This window comes from Plodia interpunctella, chromosome 26 (assembly GCF_027563975.2).
Source record: "Plodia interpunctella isolate USDA-ARS_2022_Savannah chromosome 26, ilPloInte3.2, whole genome shotgun sequence".
NCBI classification, from domain to species: domain Eukaryota; kingdom Metazoa; phylum Arthropoda; class Insecta; order Lepidoptera; family Pyralidae; genus Plodia; species Plodia interpunctella.
This window is the reverse complement of record NC_071319.1, coordinates 4710806-4725122: the sequence shown is the minus strand read 5'-3', so window position 1 is coordinate 4725122 and position 14317 is coordinate 4710806. Positions and strand designations below refer to the sequence as shown.

Here is a 14317-nt window from a genome sequence, read left to right as displayed (position 1 = left end):
ACGGTAAGAACCTTTAAGGCTTCACGACTCATCGTCATTGCAGGTGACGATGTGAAGGAGGCTGGTTGGCTTTTCTCCAACATGTTAACTATTCAGGACGGGGTTACAATCAGCATATCTTCAAGGATTTATCTTTATACATATATCTATTAAGTTTATTCGATTTATTATAATAAAATAATTTTGACAGAATACAAAAAACATAATCTTCCTGATCGAACTCAGAAAATTTCAAATTTATTGTTATTATTTCGCTTATTATTTTGTTGTAGAAATAATAATACATAAGTACATATGTAAACTTAAAGTATGACGACCTATCGTTTTCTTACAGACAGACAGACGTGGTACAAGGACTTCTTTTTATTATATGTAAGCATAAGGATATATATATTGGTCTGTAATGTTATAGGTTGCTTCTATGCCCGCTGTGTCCCAAAGCCGCGCGGCCACACAGGTTTTTCATGTACACGTTGTTTTGTCTGAAAAAAAATTTTACTCTCCCATACAAATTGGCGGAACATCTGATCGAACTTATATAACCACTATTGGGATTCCTCCCGTGGAAAATTCGGCATGAAAAATACCTATGTGTTATTCCAGGTTATATTCTACCCGTGTACCAGATTTCATAGCAATCCGTCCAGTAGATTTTGCGTGAGTAACAAAGATGCTCACAAACTTTCGTATGTATGATATTAGTCGGATTTTAATTAAAGAAGTAGATGTATTCTATTAGCATACGTGGCCGTTCAAATCAAAAGGGACCTTATGGCGGCTGGCACTTAGGTCTTTATTGCCGTTGTTCCAATACAAAACAAGGGCAGTAATGGCTAAGTCCCTTTCGATTTGGAGGGCCACATATTGCGAAATTTTAGTTGGTGTTTAAAAATTCACCCTCTAATTCATTAATAGCAACAAATACTTGAAAAAATCACGAAAAGGAAAATGCAGCGGGAAAATAAGAAAAACAACATTTGTGAACTAAAAATAAATTTATTTATAAAAAAACCATAAATATTCCAATTACACTGCTTAAACACATTTTATCAAAATTCATACGTTCACATGTTAAGGCAACTTCATGGATGTCTTTTTTAATAAAAAAAAATATTTATTAAACAATAATAAAAACATAATTTTGGCAAAAATGTCAAGAATCAGCCATTAATTACTTGAGATTTTTGCAAAATAAAAAAAATAAGAAAATCAAAACTTGGTCCACATATATCGAATATTTATATAATTTATTAATATTTTATAAAATATAAAGTCTTTGTACTGAACTTTGTATAATTTAATAAGTAAATATAATTTATTATCAAAATGCTTGAAGACCATGGTTCTTGGGCAATATATTTAAACCAAGATCTCCAACTTATTAAATAAACTACAAAATTATTGTCATGTTGTATAAAAATCTCTCAAATTATACAAATATATCTTAAATTTACTTAAAATTAGAATGGATACAAGAAAAAAAGAGAAATTAAAGCAAGAAAAGTATTAAAAAGCACATAATTATAATAATAAAAATCTCGCAGAAAGAAAGTTAAAACTAAGGCAGTTTGTCGTTTAAAAATAAATACTGTTTCGAATTGAGCTATTTTAGAAAAGCGATACTTAAATTATTATAAATTGGCACTATAATTTTCATTGTAAGGAAAATCGTTACTAATTAATACTTTCAAATAATTTCCATGTGTAAACTGCTTTAAATTATTTAAATATAGACGTTTGCAACATTTTTCTTAAACGAAAAAAGTGATGAAAAATAACTTAATTCAGCCAGTAACTAACGAAAAAAAAAACTGTAATAATGAATGTTATAGAGTTAAAATAAATTAGTCAAAAAATAAAATAAACTCTGGTACACAATTTCAACTTAAATTATCAATAATAACCAAAATGTCTAAATATATAAAACAAAAAATGGCGTATTAAAAAATAAAACGCTTATTATTTGGGCAAAAAACATACCAAACCTACAAAAATAAAATAAAAAACAAACTGGCTGAAAGACGAACGCAGAAAAAGAAAAAAAAAAGCAAAAAGAAAACATTACAAACGTCAGTGTCACATTTCGCGGGCTCACTTGGAGTGAACGAGGTTGAGGAACTCCTCCCGGGTCTTGGGGTCGTCGCGGAACACGCCCAGCATGGTCGACGTCACCGTCTTGCTGTTGATCTTCTGGACTCCGCGCATCACCATGCACATGTGACTGGAATCATTTTATCATATTTGTTAAAGTTAAGTTGAATATTTTAAATTCTATCCGTCTCACTAAAAATATAGTTGTAATAATATTTAAAGTCTGAACAGTTGCTGCATTATCCACCCAGAATGAAAATCCCAACTAATATTATATTTGCAAAAGTAAGTTTGTTTTTTTGTTGACAACCTCGGTGGCGCAGTGGTAAGATTCTTGCCACTGAACCGAGAGGTCCCGGGTTCGATCCCCGGTCGGGTCATGATGGAAAATGGTCTTTTTCTGATTGGCCCGGGTCTTGGATGTTGATTTATATATGTATTTATTATAAAATATAGTATCGTTGAGTTAGTATCCCATAACACAAGTCTCGAACTTACTTTGGGACTAGCTCAATCTGTGTGATTTGTCCCAATATATTTATTTATTTATTTATTTATTTTCACGAGTTATCTATTCAACATTCTTATTATATCTTATAGTTAAGAGTATGGAGATTTCATCCTGGAAAAAACTATTGTTCCGTTGGATTTGCGAAAATCCTGTATTCTATTATAGGTAGCGCTAAATGCTAATAAAAAAAACTTTGCAATAAAAACACAAGATGGCGCTGTGTTTATTTTAATTGCGCTATGGATATTTTATTTCATTCATTCCATCTGGGTGAATTGCTTCCAGTATGGGAGGACTGATCACCCGTTTGGTGCTCGCGCAGGCGTCCCCGATAGTAATAAATCCCAATTTCATTTTAATACGAAAAAAAACTATTCCCGAGGGCATTTAAGCGGGCAACGCCGCGGATAAACTGTTAGTACCTACCTATACTATATAGTGTAATCTATATATATAAAATTCTTGCGTTACTTGAGTGACTTGACTGACTGACAGCCGTCAGACAACGTACAGCAGAAACTACTGGGCGTAGGAAGCTGAAATTTGACTTGTAGGTTCCCTTTGGAGTGTGAGGTGTACTGTACACTAAGAGAGGATTTTTAGTAATTCTACCTCGAAGGGGGAGAAAGGGGTGAAAAACTTGTATCAATTTTTTCTAAAAATTAACCCTCAATCCCTTCAAAAGGGGTTGAAAGATTGTATGGAACTTAATACAAATTTCAAAATAGCTGAAAATTGGTAAACATACTCTTCATCATTATTCTAAAAAATAACCACATTTTACTATGAAATTCACGCGGGCGAAGCCGCGAGCAAAATCTAGTAATATGTGTAGTGAGGAATACTTATAAATATTTATAAGAAATGTAAAATACTTACACTCCCTCGATGACGACGGCGACGCCGGCGGGCCGCACGGCCTGCGTGACGGCGACGGCGACCTGCTTCGTCAGCCGCTCCTGCACCTGCAGCCGCCGGGAAAAGATCTCCACGATCCTGGAATCACGCTGGCTGGTCAACACTAGAACTAGACTAAATTTCAAAAACTACTTAACCGATTTTGATGACCAACGAATTTAAAAATTCTATTGACGGATCCTACATACGTTTTAAATCTCATCAAAATCGGACCTACGTTTCGAAAGTTTTCGCTCCAAATAGAATGTTAGATCGCTCGGTCAATAATATATTTTTTTTTTTAAGTTGAGGTTAAAGCATCATATAGCAATATGATGCTTTAACCTTAACTTAAAAATACACACTATCACCATTTACTAGATAATAAAGAATGTTGTTAAAAAGTATTTTAGTTTTCTATTTTTTCCACAAGCTTTTATTGTCGTCAAAAAGATCTTATGGCATTTAACGTCTGACAAAAAACCCATGTCCGTTGAGTTGCCTCGTTTGGAGCCGATCCGGGCTGCAGCATCAGGTCATACTTATCATAATAATGCATTGGTCATGGAAACTGAAGCGACGTAAGAAATTTCAACTCTCGGTCAACTGGAAGTAGGAGAAATCTAACTTGCTCTAAGATTTATTACAGACAGACAAAGGGACAGGTGAAACTAATAAAAGCTTGTAAAAAAAAGGTTAAAGTTAATTATAACCACAAACTTATATATTAACCTGCAGATTAAAACCTTATATAACTGCACATTAGCGCCATCACCATTTAATACATAATGAATTTATTTATTTATTTGAAAGTATTCTATCTCTATACTTTCTATTATATATTTTTTTACTAGACCGTCTCGGTTACGCTTTGGTAAAAAAATATTAAATTATACACCCAAACCTTTCTCATATCGCTATCTATTGGTGAAAACAGCATGACAATCCGTGCAGTAGATTTTGAGTTTATCGCGAACAGACAGACAGACGCGACATAAGACTTTTGTTTAATAACATGTAAATAAGTATTATACTAATAAAATGTGGTCACAGTCGATTAAATGGATTAAGGTGTCTAACGTTTTGGATTTAGTCAACTGGAGGCCTACCACGAAACATACAAATACGTAGCACGTTTCCAACGTCCACATGCTGTCTCTTTTTCCCATAATTTGTATGCATCGTGTGAAAGAGAGAACGTGTGGATGCACGCAATAAATTTCTATGTGTTTAATGTTTCAATAGCAGCCCGTGCCGACTTCGCTAGGGTAAAACCATAATTTACCTCTTGAGCTGTCTACTAATGTCTTTAGTTGACGAAATTTTGAATGGGATTATTCGTTATTTCTTTTCGCCCTCATTTAACTACCCTAAAGGTCGAAAATTCCTTTCTTATCTGAGCATTACTTAATAACCTAAAGCTACTGCCCAAATTTCGCTTTTATATATATATATATATATATATATATATATATATATATATATATATATATATATATATATATATATATATATATATATATATATATATATATATATATATATATATATATATATATGTATATTTCTATATATATATATATAGAAAAAAAAAATCTGGTAGCGGAAACTTCAGAATTTTAAAGTTATTTTTACCTACAGATTAAAAGCATGATAGATTCTTACCTAGCCAACTTGCTAAGGCCCAGGATCTTTCCTTGCGGAAGATATCCAATGGACACCTTCCCGTAGAATGGAACAAGATGGTGCTCACACATGGAGAACATTTCGATGTCCTTCACCACCACCATCTCGTCTGTGTCTTCGTCGAAGATCGCGTTGTTTAAGACCTCTGAACAAAGAAAACAATTTGACATCGATTCTGTTTTACTTTCGAAGTGAAAACTTCTTTGGCGGCGTTGTGCACTTTTTGTGATGGGTAAAAAATGTTAAACTCGCGTAAGGACACGTGCGACCTGAGGGCTTAGTGCGGGTTTGCATTTCACTCCTCACCATCGAATCGATTCGAAGTGAGACGCAGCGAACCAATCACATTGCAGGTGGTTGTCGTCGCGACACAATGGCGCACTGTGATTGGTTAGCTGCATCTCACTGCGAACCGACTCGATAGTGAGATGTAAATAGCAAAGTCGCACTACGCACATTGATTGAAAATTCGTAAGGAGTCAAAAATGCTAAACGCTAACATTCAAGTTTTCACTAGCCGGCGCTCCCGGAGTGCAATCCTTATTTTTTGGAGTCATCACCAATTATGGATTGATAAGGAAGGGCCATGACCAACTACGCGGGCCCAATGCGGATTGGCGGGTTTTAACGACTGCAAATACAACCGGGACCAACGGCTTCGGCAAAGTGCCTTCTGAAACTTAGTATGCATGTAGTTAAAGACCCCCCTTCAAACATAGGCAATCCCCAAATGACTATAATGGGGTCTTAAAGTTTTTATGAAAATCACATCTGTTCCGCTTTTGCAGAGAAATTCACGCGGACGAAGCCGCGGGCAAAGGCTAGTTTTTTATAATATCTAGGTACTTAATCTTTTTATTTTTAACCTCGTAAATGACATCAAAGCGTATTATTTTTTTACAGACAATTTACGGGTCGTCAGAAAGTTGAAAGTTAAAATTAAAAATATTAGTCCAAGATCCCACAGGCCCCAGACATACGTAATTTTAGCTGAAATTTCGATAATTATTAGTATAATGTCTTGTTATGCTTGTCTTGGTATGCATATATCCACTAGCTTGATATATTTTAGCTTAAATCAAAATCAAATCATTTTCAGAATATAGGCCTTCACAGACGCTTTTTCATCGTCATATTCTAATTCATAATTAAATAATTTACCAAGCTACAAAACTACAAGCATTTCGGAACGACCACTGCTGAGAAGAAATGCCGAAAGAAACTCATTCAAACGGTGTTGGTCCCTATCATGCCATATTTTTTTCTCAGTAACAACGTAAGTGCACAGTCAAAAGATCTATACTATTATTATTGTATGTTTGAGGCGGGTAATCACCGAAACTACCGTACCGATTTCAAAAATTCTTTCACCATTACAAAGGTAAATTATCCAAGATTGCTATAGGCTACATTTTATCTCAAAATTCCCACGGGAGCGAAGCCCCGGGCAACATGTAGTATTTTATGTTGTTATATTAATTTAGCTTATATACCTTCTAGACTCTGGTCGTATCCCTTTGTGAAGAACAACATAGCTTTGGCCGCGCGCTCAGGTGTCTTCAGGAGTCCGTCCCTCTGTGGGTCCTCGCCTAACCCTGGAATATGTGACGAGTGTTCAATTAACTATTTTATCTGTAACACTGAAATGTAAGAATGAGAAGACTGCATTTTATAGTAGACAGTATATTTTATATAGACTGTATTCAATAGTCACGGATTTTGGAGTAAAAAATAATTTAAATGGATTTGATAAACATGCAACACATGCTTTTTAACTTATTTTTGAAAGTATTCTGGAATCGAACGGGAGTTGAACCCGCGCCCCTGTCTATCCGGGACAGTGCTCTTAACCACTGAGCTATCGAGACCATGCCAATTTGGTTGAATTAATTCATCTCCTTACGTCTTACGCCGACGTACAGTATATTCATTAGAGAGTAGTAGTTACTCTTAACTAATTCCAATTCCCGCTTGATTCCGGAATTTTTTCATCTCATTATTATTGTCAAAAAGAATTTCTAATACTTTAATGTGACCGAAAAATTAGTGAATCTCGTAATTAATACAACTGATCAATTAAACTGGCATTTAAATGTTGTGTTTGTTTATTGTACCTGTATGCATTTTATGTTATACCCAGTCCAGTTCTTAGAAAACTGAGTACCTATCCCCAGTCGGGTCAAGATGGAAAATGATCTTTTTCTGATTGACCCGGGTCTTGAATGTTTATCAATATATATATATATATGTATTTGTTATAAAATATAGTATCTTTAAGTTAGTATCCCATAACAACAAGTCTAGAACTTACTTTGGGGCTAGCTCAATCTGTGTGATTTGTCCTAATATATTTATTTATTTACCTATAACTGGTTGAAAGAATAGGGTTGCCATTGAGGTTGACATCAAGTCAAATCAAATACTTTTTTCTAACAAAAAATCGTCCATACACTTTGCACGTGGATCTTCATAAGGGCCGTTGAGTGTTGTTTACCTGTGAGCAGTAGTCTATAAGAGTTGGCCATGTCTGGCAGGAGGGCCTCCCTGGTCGGCGGTCTGTGGTCCAGCTCCAGGTCATGATGGAACGTGCAGTTTTCGTGTCCTGAAATGTTCGAATTCAAATAAGTATACAAAATTAATGTTTTCAATTCAGGGTGAATTTTTCCACAAGTTTCTTCAATATTAAGAAATAAATTGAACATAATTAAATATTTATGAATTTGGATGAAAAACATTTTAAATTAATTTACTTAGTAAATCTATTGCAGATTTTCAAAGCGCAGGTGAAGAAGCGGCGCAACAAACTTCACCGCAGCCTTTTCTTATAAAATGTAATTTAACAGCTTAGTAAAAGAACGTCTTTGAAGAAAGTCCTACCACAGATTATACAATACTTCCATTATTGTAGTATAGATATAAAATATTTTACAGGATGTTAAAAACTATTTTTGGTGCAATATCTGATCGAAAATCCACATTAAATCTTATGTTCTGGGTATATACGCATATAAATTAAAAGAGATGGGTTTCTGCCTGAGGATCGAAAGGTCCGAGGTTCGAATTCTACTCATGCCACATGATTTTGTATACTAATCTGACTCATGTATAGTTAGTTTTCATAGACCACCGTTTATTTCCGGTGAAGGAAAACATCGTGAGAAAACACACTGGTTGAATATTAACTCTTGTGCGAAATGGAGAAGGCAACGGCAAACCACAGTAGTTATGTGTGTTTCGTTCCACGTAATGACTACGACCCTCATCCACGAGGAAATACGACTATGAAGAAATCTTCCTTCCTTTTCATTCCATTCTTATTATCTTCATTTACTTCCAGATTTATAAGTCCATTGTTCGTTTATTATTTTTAGATTTATTTCAAGCACAACACATAAGAATAACACTCGTTCCTATTGCTTCGTATTTGCTGAGAATAATGTATATGAATTTGTCATTACTATGAAATATTACGGTGCGAAATCTAAGCAAGTGAATACATAATGTATTCGGTTTGCTTTTGTTTTTCTTTGCTATGTTTTAAGTACCTTGTTGTGTTGCCTATTTGTTGTTTTGTTGTTTTATAACATACCTAGTTAGTTGTTACATTTCAAGAGACGAAAATGTGATTTGTCGACCGAAGAACCTACTAATATTATAAATGCGAAAGTTTGTCAGGATGTATGTGTATGATGTATGTAACACGGGTACGGGCATAGGGTACTTTTAATTCCGAATTTCTCACGGGAGCGAAGTCCCGGGGCGCAACTAGTGAATATGTGTGTGTGGTTTGACGGTGGTTTATGTGTAAATGAAATGAAAATTCAAATAGCTCGCAGGCTATTAGAACAAAGATTTTTCAGTACGAGCGGAAAGAGAAGTCAGTCAAGCTCAATGAAACGTAGGTTTTCGTCAAGTACTGAGCAGACCCTAGAAAAAAAATACAAACCAGGTGTTGTAGAAGTCCTAGGTGTCATCGGCGTGCCAGGTACTTCCAAATCTTCATCGTCATTATTGAGATGGAAACTCTTCAGCGCCTCCGGAGCCTTCTTAAATTTCCCAACAAAAGATTTGCTGTTTGATTCGACGCCATTTTCTTTGTCCTCAGATATGGAGTTGTTTCTTATTGACTTGGAGCTAACTCGTCTGATGAGGGACGATGGAGGGACTACTGGATCTGTTTCCTTGCCGTTTACGGACGCCATTTGAAGCTAAAAGATTTTTTTCATTGAATTTGTAAGGCGTAAATAGAAAAGTTAAAGGAGACTTCATTAAAACTTGAAGTAAAGAACATGTTGTAATTTTTGTGCTCGTCGCCATTACTTCTAACTGTGTTTACCAATGTATTGTAATAAATAAATAAATGCAAGTAATTCTTTCGTTGTAAAAAAAAATATTTGTTTATAGACCGACAAGCAAACGCCTTCTACACCTAAAGGGGTAATATTGGGGGATGTACGAAAAATAACGAAAATCTTTACTGATCTATTTGAAACTTGGCATAAATGCTATGCAACAATAATAATGAAACTCGTGTTTCAGGATTTCTTAAAATTCGACCTTTAGGGTAGTTAAATGAGGGTGAAAAGAAATAACGAATAATCCCATTCAAAATTTCGTCAACTAAAAGATATGAGTAGACAGCTCAGCGGTAAACACCATTATTACTATTTTGATGGTTCGAATCCTGAACTTCAATTATTTTGATTAAAACTGATTATCTATATAGGGTGATTTCTGAGAAAGTTTTATTATGGTTTTACCCGTGGTTTTACTCGAGCGTAGCTAGGATGGGCTGCCAGTAAATAATACTTGAGCACACAGTAAATTGAATGTGAGGTTATCAGTTTATACAGTATGTTTCATAGCCGTCTTTGTTAAGAGGTTATCTATAGGTTGACTTCTTGACGTTTACCCCTAAAGGAGTCGATTGTGTGAGGATAATTCCTGCTTTCGACCGTGAATGATAATTTCGTATCTTTAGATTTCTGTGTATGTTAAGCTAAAGTTTTAAAACATACGTTGCTTGCGAACGGGAAGAACAATATACTTTAATCGTTAAAAATGTATGTTATTGAATGACACAACATGCATATTTAAGTAAACACAAAAGATTTTTGTTGGATATTTGTATTGACAATTTAGTGATATTTTTGTCGATTCAAAAAATAATTCGAAAATTCGATTTTCCATTAATATTCACAAATGAATTTTGGTTTTTATTATACCCAAGTTTTGGCTCATCGTCTAATAGACTTTCACCTGGGAACAGATCATTTTTCGCGGAATAAAAGATATGCGTATATGTATGCGTTTAAAGAAGATTGGTTGAGACAAAATATTAAAGACAAAATATTGAAGACAAAATATTGAAGACAAAATATTGAAGACAAAATATTGAAGACAAAATATTGAAGACAAAATATTGAAGACAAAATAATGAAGACAAAATTATTAGCTGTAGGTTGGAGTACAAAAACAGCAACTCATATCCGTATTTACATCAGACAGCTTATTTGCCACTGAACTGATAGAGATATGTACCACAGACTATATCCGTGTTATCGCAAATAAAAACAGTGTCTATGTGTACAATATATATGACAAGCCTTACCCGCATTAAGTAGTTTCCAACCAGATTTATGTCCTTCTCTGTCATATATGTGAAATCACCAGAAGTGTGGATGTGTAGGTTAAGTTTGTTTGTTAACATATTACTTTTTTTATTTTATTTTTTTATTAGCTATTTGAGTCCCACTGATGGGCAACAACTTTGTTTTGCCCAACATATACATAAGAAAAAAGAAAATTGACGGGTAAAAAGGCGGACTTATCTCAGAAAGGGAACTCTTCCAGTGAATAAAGTATTTGAAAAGAAGCGTGAACAGCTGACAAAAAATAAACAAATAAACTTTCACTTTTATTATGTTAGTCAATAGAGCACGAATCGTAAATATAACTTACGAGTATCTATGCTCAATTAACAATTAATTTATGTCTCGAAACAATGTAGTCGAGACATATTGAAATAATTATGTATATGTATGGGGTTAGAAATAAAATGCTAATATCTTTCAAGGAAAATTCAATCCATAAAAGTCCAACAAAGAATATTATGTTAAAAGTAAAATTTTATATGCATCAAATAGCCATTAACTGTGTCAGATTTGAATAAGATTTTTTTTCTTCTAAGTATTTTTATTAATGTAATATTTTTTTCTGTCTACTTTCGTGATATTGGGCCGCTAAGCAATTCTTTCTATATTATTTCTTATTTCGCAAACCATAATGCAAAATGTATTTTTTTTAAGTTATGTAATCCATACTAATATTATAAGCGCGAAAGTTTATCTGTTCCGCTTTTACGGATCGATTTTGATGAAATTTGGTATGCGTATATAGAAAGACCCCCGTTGAAACATAGGCTACTTTTTTCACGATTAAACCCCCAAATGACTGTAATGGGGTATATAAATGTTTGAAAATCATGTCTGTTCCCCGTTCGCAGAGACATTCAGGCAGGCGAAGCCGCGGGCAATAGCTAGTTCTTTATAAATAATGTTTGAAACTTAGACATCAGTCACCTTGATATTGAGTATTAACCTACATTTTGAAAGTGTTAATTACATCAAGGTAACTTCCGAACAATGTTTGTTGTTGATGTGCGTAACTTTGCAACTCGTGTACAGTATACGGCACTACGCAATACAAACTACACAAATTTATGCAATTTTGCCGTTGTTACCGCCATTTATAGGCCCGGGTAACTTGATATTATGCTGTTGAATGTACGTACTATTCTATTGTTAAAGCTAAAAAAGTCCCGTTACATTAAAAATCCGTCTCATTTTTCACAAGTTTATGAATCACACTGTTTGTTTGAGTGGAATCTGGAACTAAATGACGCTAAAATTTTATACACACGTTTACTTTGTATGACAATGCATTATTCTGGTTTTTTATGTAAAGTATTTTTTTAATTACGGTCACATAATACGAACGATAAATAAAATCCCAACTTTTCAATGCAAATCGGACACTTACGGACACTGATCCGGAAATAATAGACATTTAATTAACGTTACGTTTATGTTTATATAAAATAATTATTATATAGATTGCCAATGATATATAATAATTATTTTAAAATATATCTGCATTAAATACCTTTGAAGAATTCTCACACTGGGAGACCATATATATCCTTCGATCGCGAGAAATCGAGACACAAACGGACACAATGCAATGAAAGGATGTACATAAAACTGTAGGCAACATGATAAGTCACATCCAATGAATTATGAGCCACTTGACTTGTAAAAAATCAGCTTAGTGATAAGAACCTTTACGTCGATGATATGTTTACTTGTATGTATAGTACTTTACATAGACGACAGCTTGTTTCCTGTGAATGAATGAGGAAAATATTGTGGGGAAACCAGCACTCTTGTAGATATTTTATCATCTACTTGTGTTTCAATACTATTAATGATCCTCTGCCATCACTAACACTACATTGTATACAAGTTTATTTGTTAGACAAATTAAAAAAACCCCCAACTTTCAATATTCATTTCGCTACAAACTTCGAACGAATGAACCGATTTTGATCAAACATATTTAAGCACCACCGTATAAAAAATAGCTATCAATAAAAAAAATGCATCCGAATCGGTTCACCCGTTGATGAGCTACGGTGCCACGTACACAGACAGACTGATAGACAGACACATTTATAACAAACGGTCTAACTTATAGCACCCCTCTTTTTGCATCGGGGGTTAAAAACAAAGTCGCTTCCCGCTGTCTGTCCCTATATATGCTTAATATGTTTAAAACTACGCAACTGATTTTGATGCGGGTTTTTAAAGTAAATAATGTGATCCCTGAGGACGGTTTAGGAGTATAATTTGTAATGGTTTTGCCCGAGCGAAGCCGGTACGGACCCCGGGAGGGATATGTTTACTATAAAGAAACCAGCTGAGCCACGACTAATTATAATATCAGTAGTTGATACATATAAACAGTTTCATAAAACTGGTCACAATAAAAGTGAAAATAAAACATTTATGCAATTTAGGTACCTAATTGGCCGAAAGTGGTTTTGGGTATTGCGTCACTTTCCTGTTGCTTTTACTCATAACTGGAACAATTCGTCCGGAAAACAATTTGACGACCCCGGTGGCGCAGTGGTAAAGTTCTTGCCACTGAACCGCGAGGTCCTGGGTTCGATGACCGGTCGGGTCATGATGGAAAATGATCTTTTTCTGATTGGCCCGCGTCCTGGATGTTTATCTATATATGTATTTGTTATAAAATATAGTATCGTTGAGTTAGTATCCCATAACACAAGCCTCGGACTTATTTTGGGGCTGGCTCAATCTGTGTGATTTGTTCTAATATATTTGTTTATTTATTTATTTATTTATAAAAATGGGGGTAATGTTTTGAAGGTTCTATAGTTTACATTATACTTTGATGTTTTTCTAAAAAATACTATTTTGTCGATGTCTTTTACTATGGCGTGTGGTCGCCGCCCTAGAATAGGACCATATCCTCCCGTGGGTGTCGTACGAGACGACTAAAGGACACAGCCGAGGTAGCTGATAGTAAACAATAGCATACTTAAGGAGGATTGACGTCAGAAGCAGAATCTTCAAAATTTTTTAATTTTTTTTTTACGCTACACGCTTCACAACCCCGCAAAGATGTATTTCACTGAATCATTATTTACATTGTTGTTATGTATTGAGATCATTAATTATTTTTTAATCAAAATTATATAAGTATATAATTACATTTATGTTTACGTCTTGTAATTTAAGGATCTACACTTAAAATTTGAATTTAATTTTTTATTAAAATTGCATGCCGAATGGTAAAATGTAGCGGCACTATTTCTATCTGTATAAAATCACTGTGTTACCTACATTTGCAATAAATAATTTGATTTGATTTGAATTTATTTATTTTGTACTTAATAATAAAATAAAAAAATTAAACCTATGTTTTGTACGCTTACAAAAAAAATTGATTGATCGTAAAAGTAGTTATTTGGTTGATTGATTGTAAGAACATTAGCAGTCGCAAATTAAGTGTCCAGGATATGTCCAATACAAGACTGAATCTAAACAT

The 14317-nt window shown here is 34.1% G+C and overlaps 1 protein-coding gene across 2 annotated transcripts in view; it reads right to left on the bottom strand.

Moving 5' to 3' along the window:
- Positions 1–976: 976 nt before the first annotated feature.
- Pu (Punch) overlaps positions 977–14317 on the bottom strand; it is a 29144-nt gene continuing 15803 nt past the window's right edge. The window contains exons 2-7 of one of the 2 annotated variants that reach the window (XM_053764814.1): positions 9132–9393; positions 7680–7787; positions 6679–6780; positions 5165–5330; positions 3482–3598; positions 977–2221 (exon numbers count right to left, since the gene is read on the bottom strand). In XM_053764814.1, the coding sequence (XP_053620789.1) occupies positions 2092–2221; positions 3482–3598; positions 5165–5330; positions 6679–6780; positions 7680–7787; positions 9132–9387 (879 nt within the window). In that variant the 5' untranslated portion in view covers positions 9388–9393 and the 3' untranslated portion in view covers positions 977–2091. The remainder of the gene's footprint in view (positions 2222–3481; positions 3599–5164; positions 5331–6678; positions 6781–7679; positions 7788–9131; positions 9394–14317) is intronic. The other variant, XM_053764815.2, reaches the window with a different exon arrangement.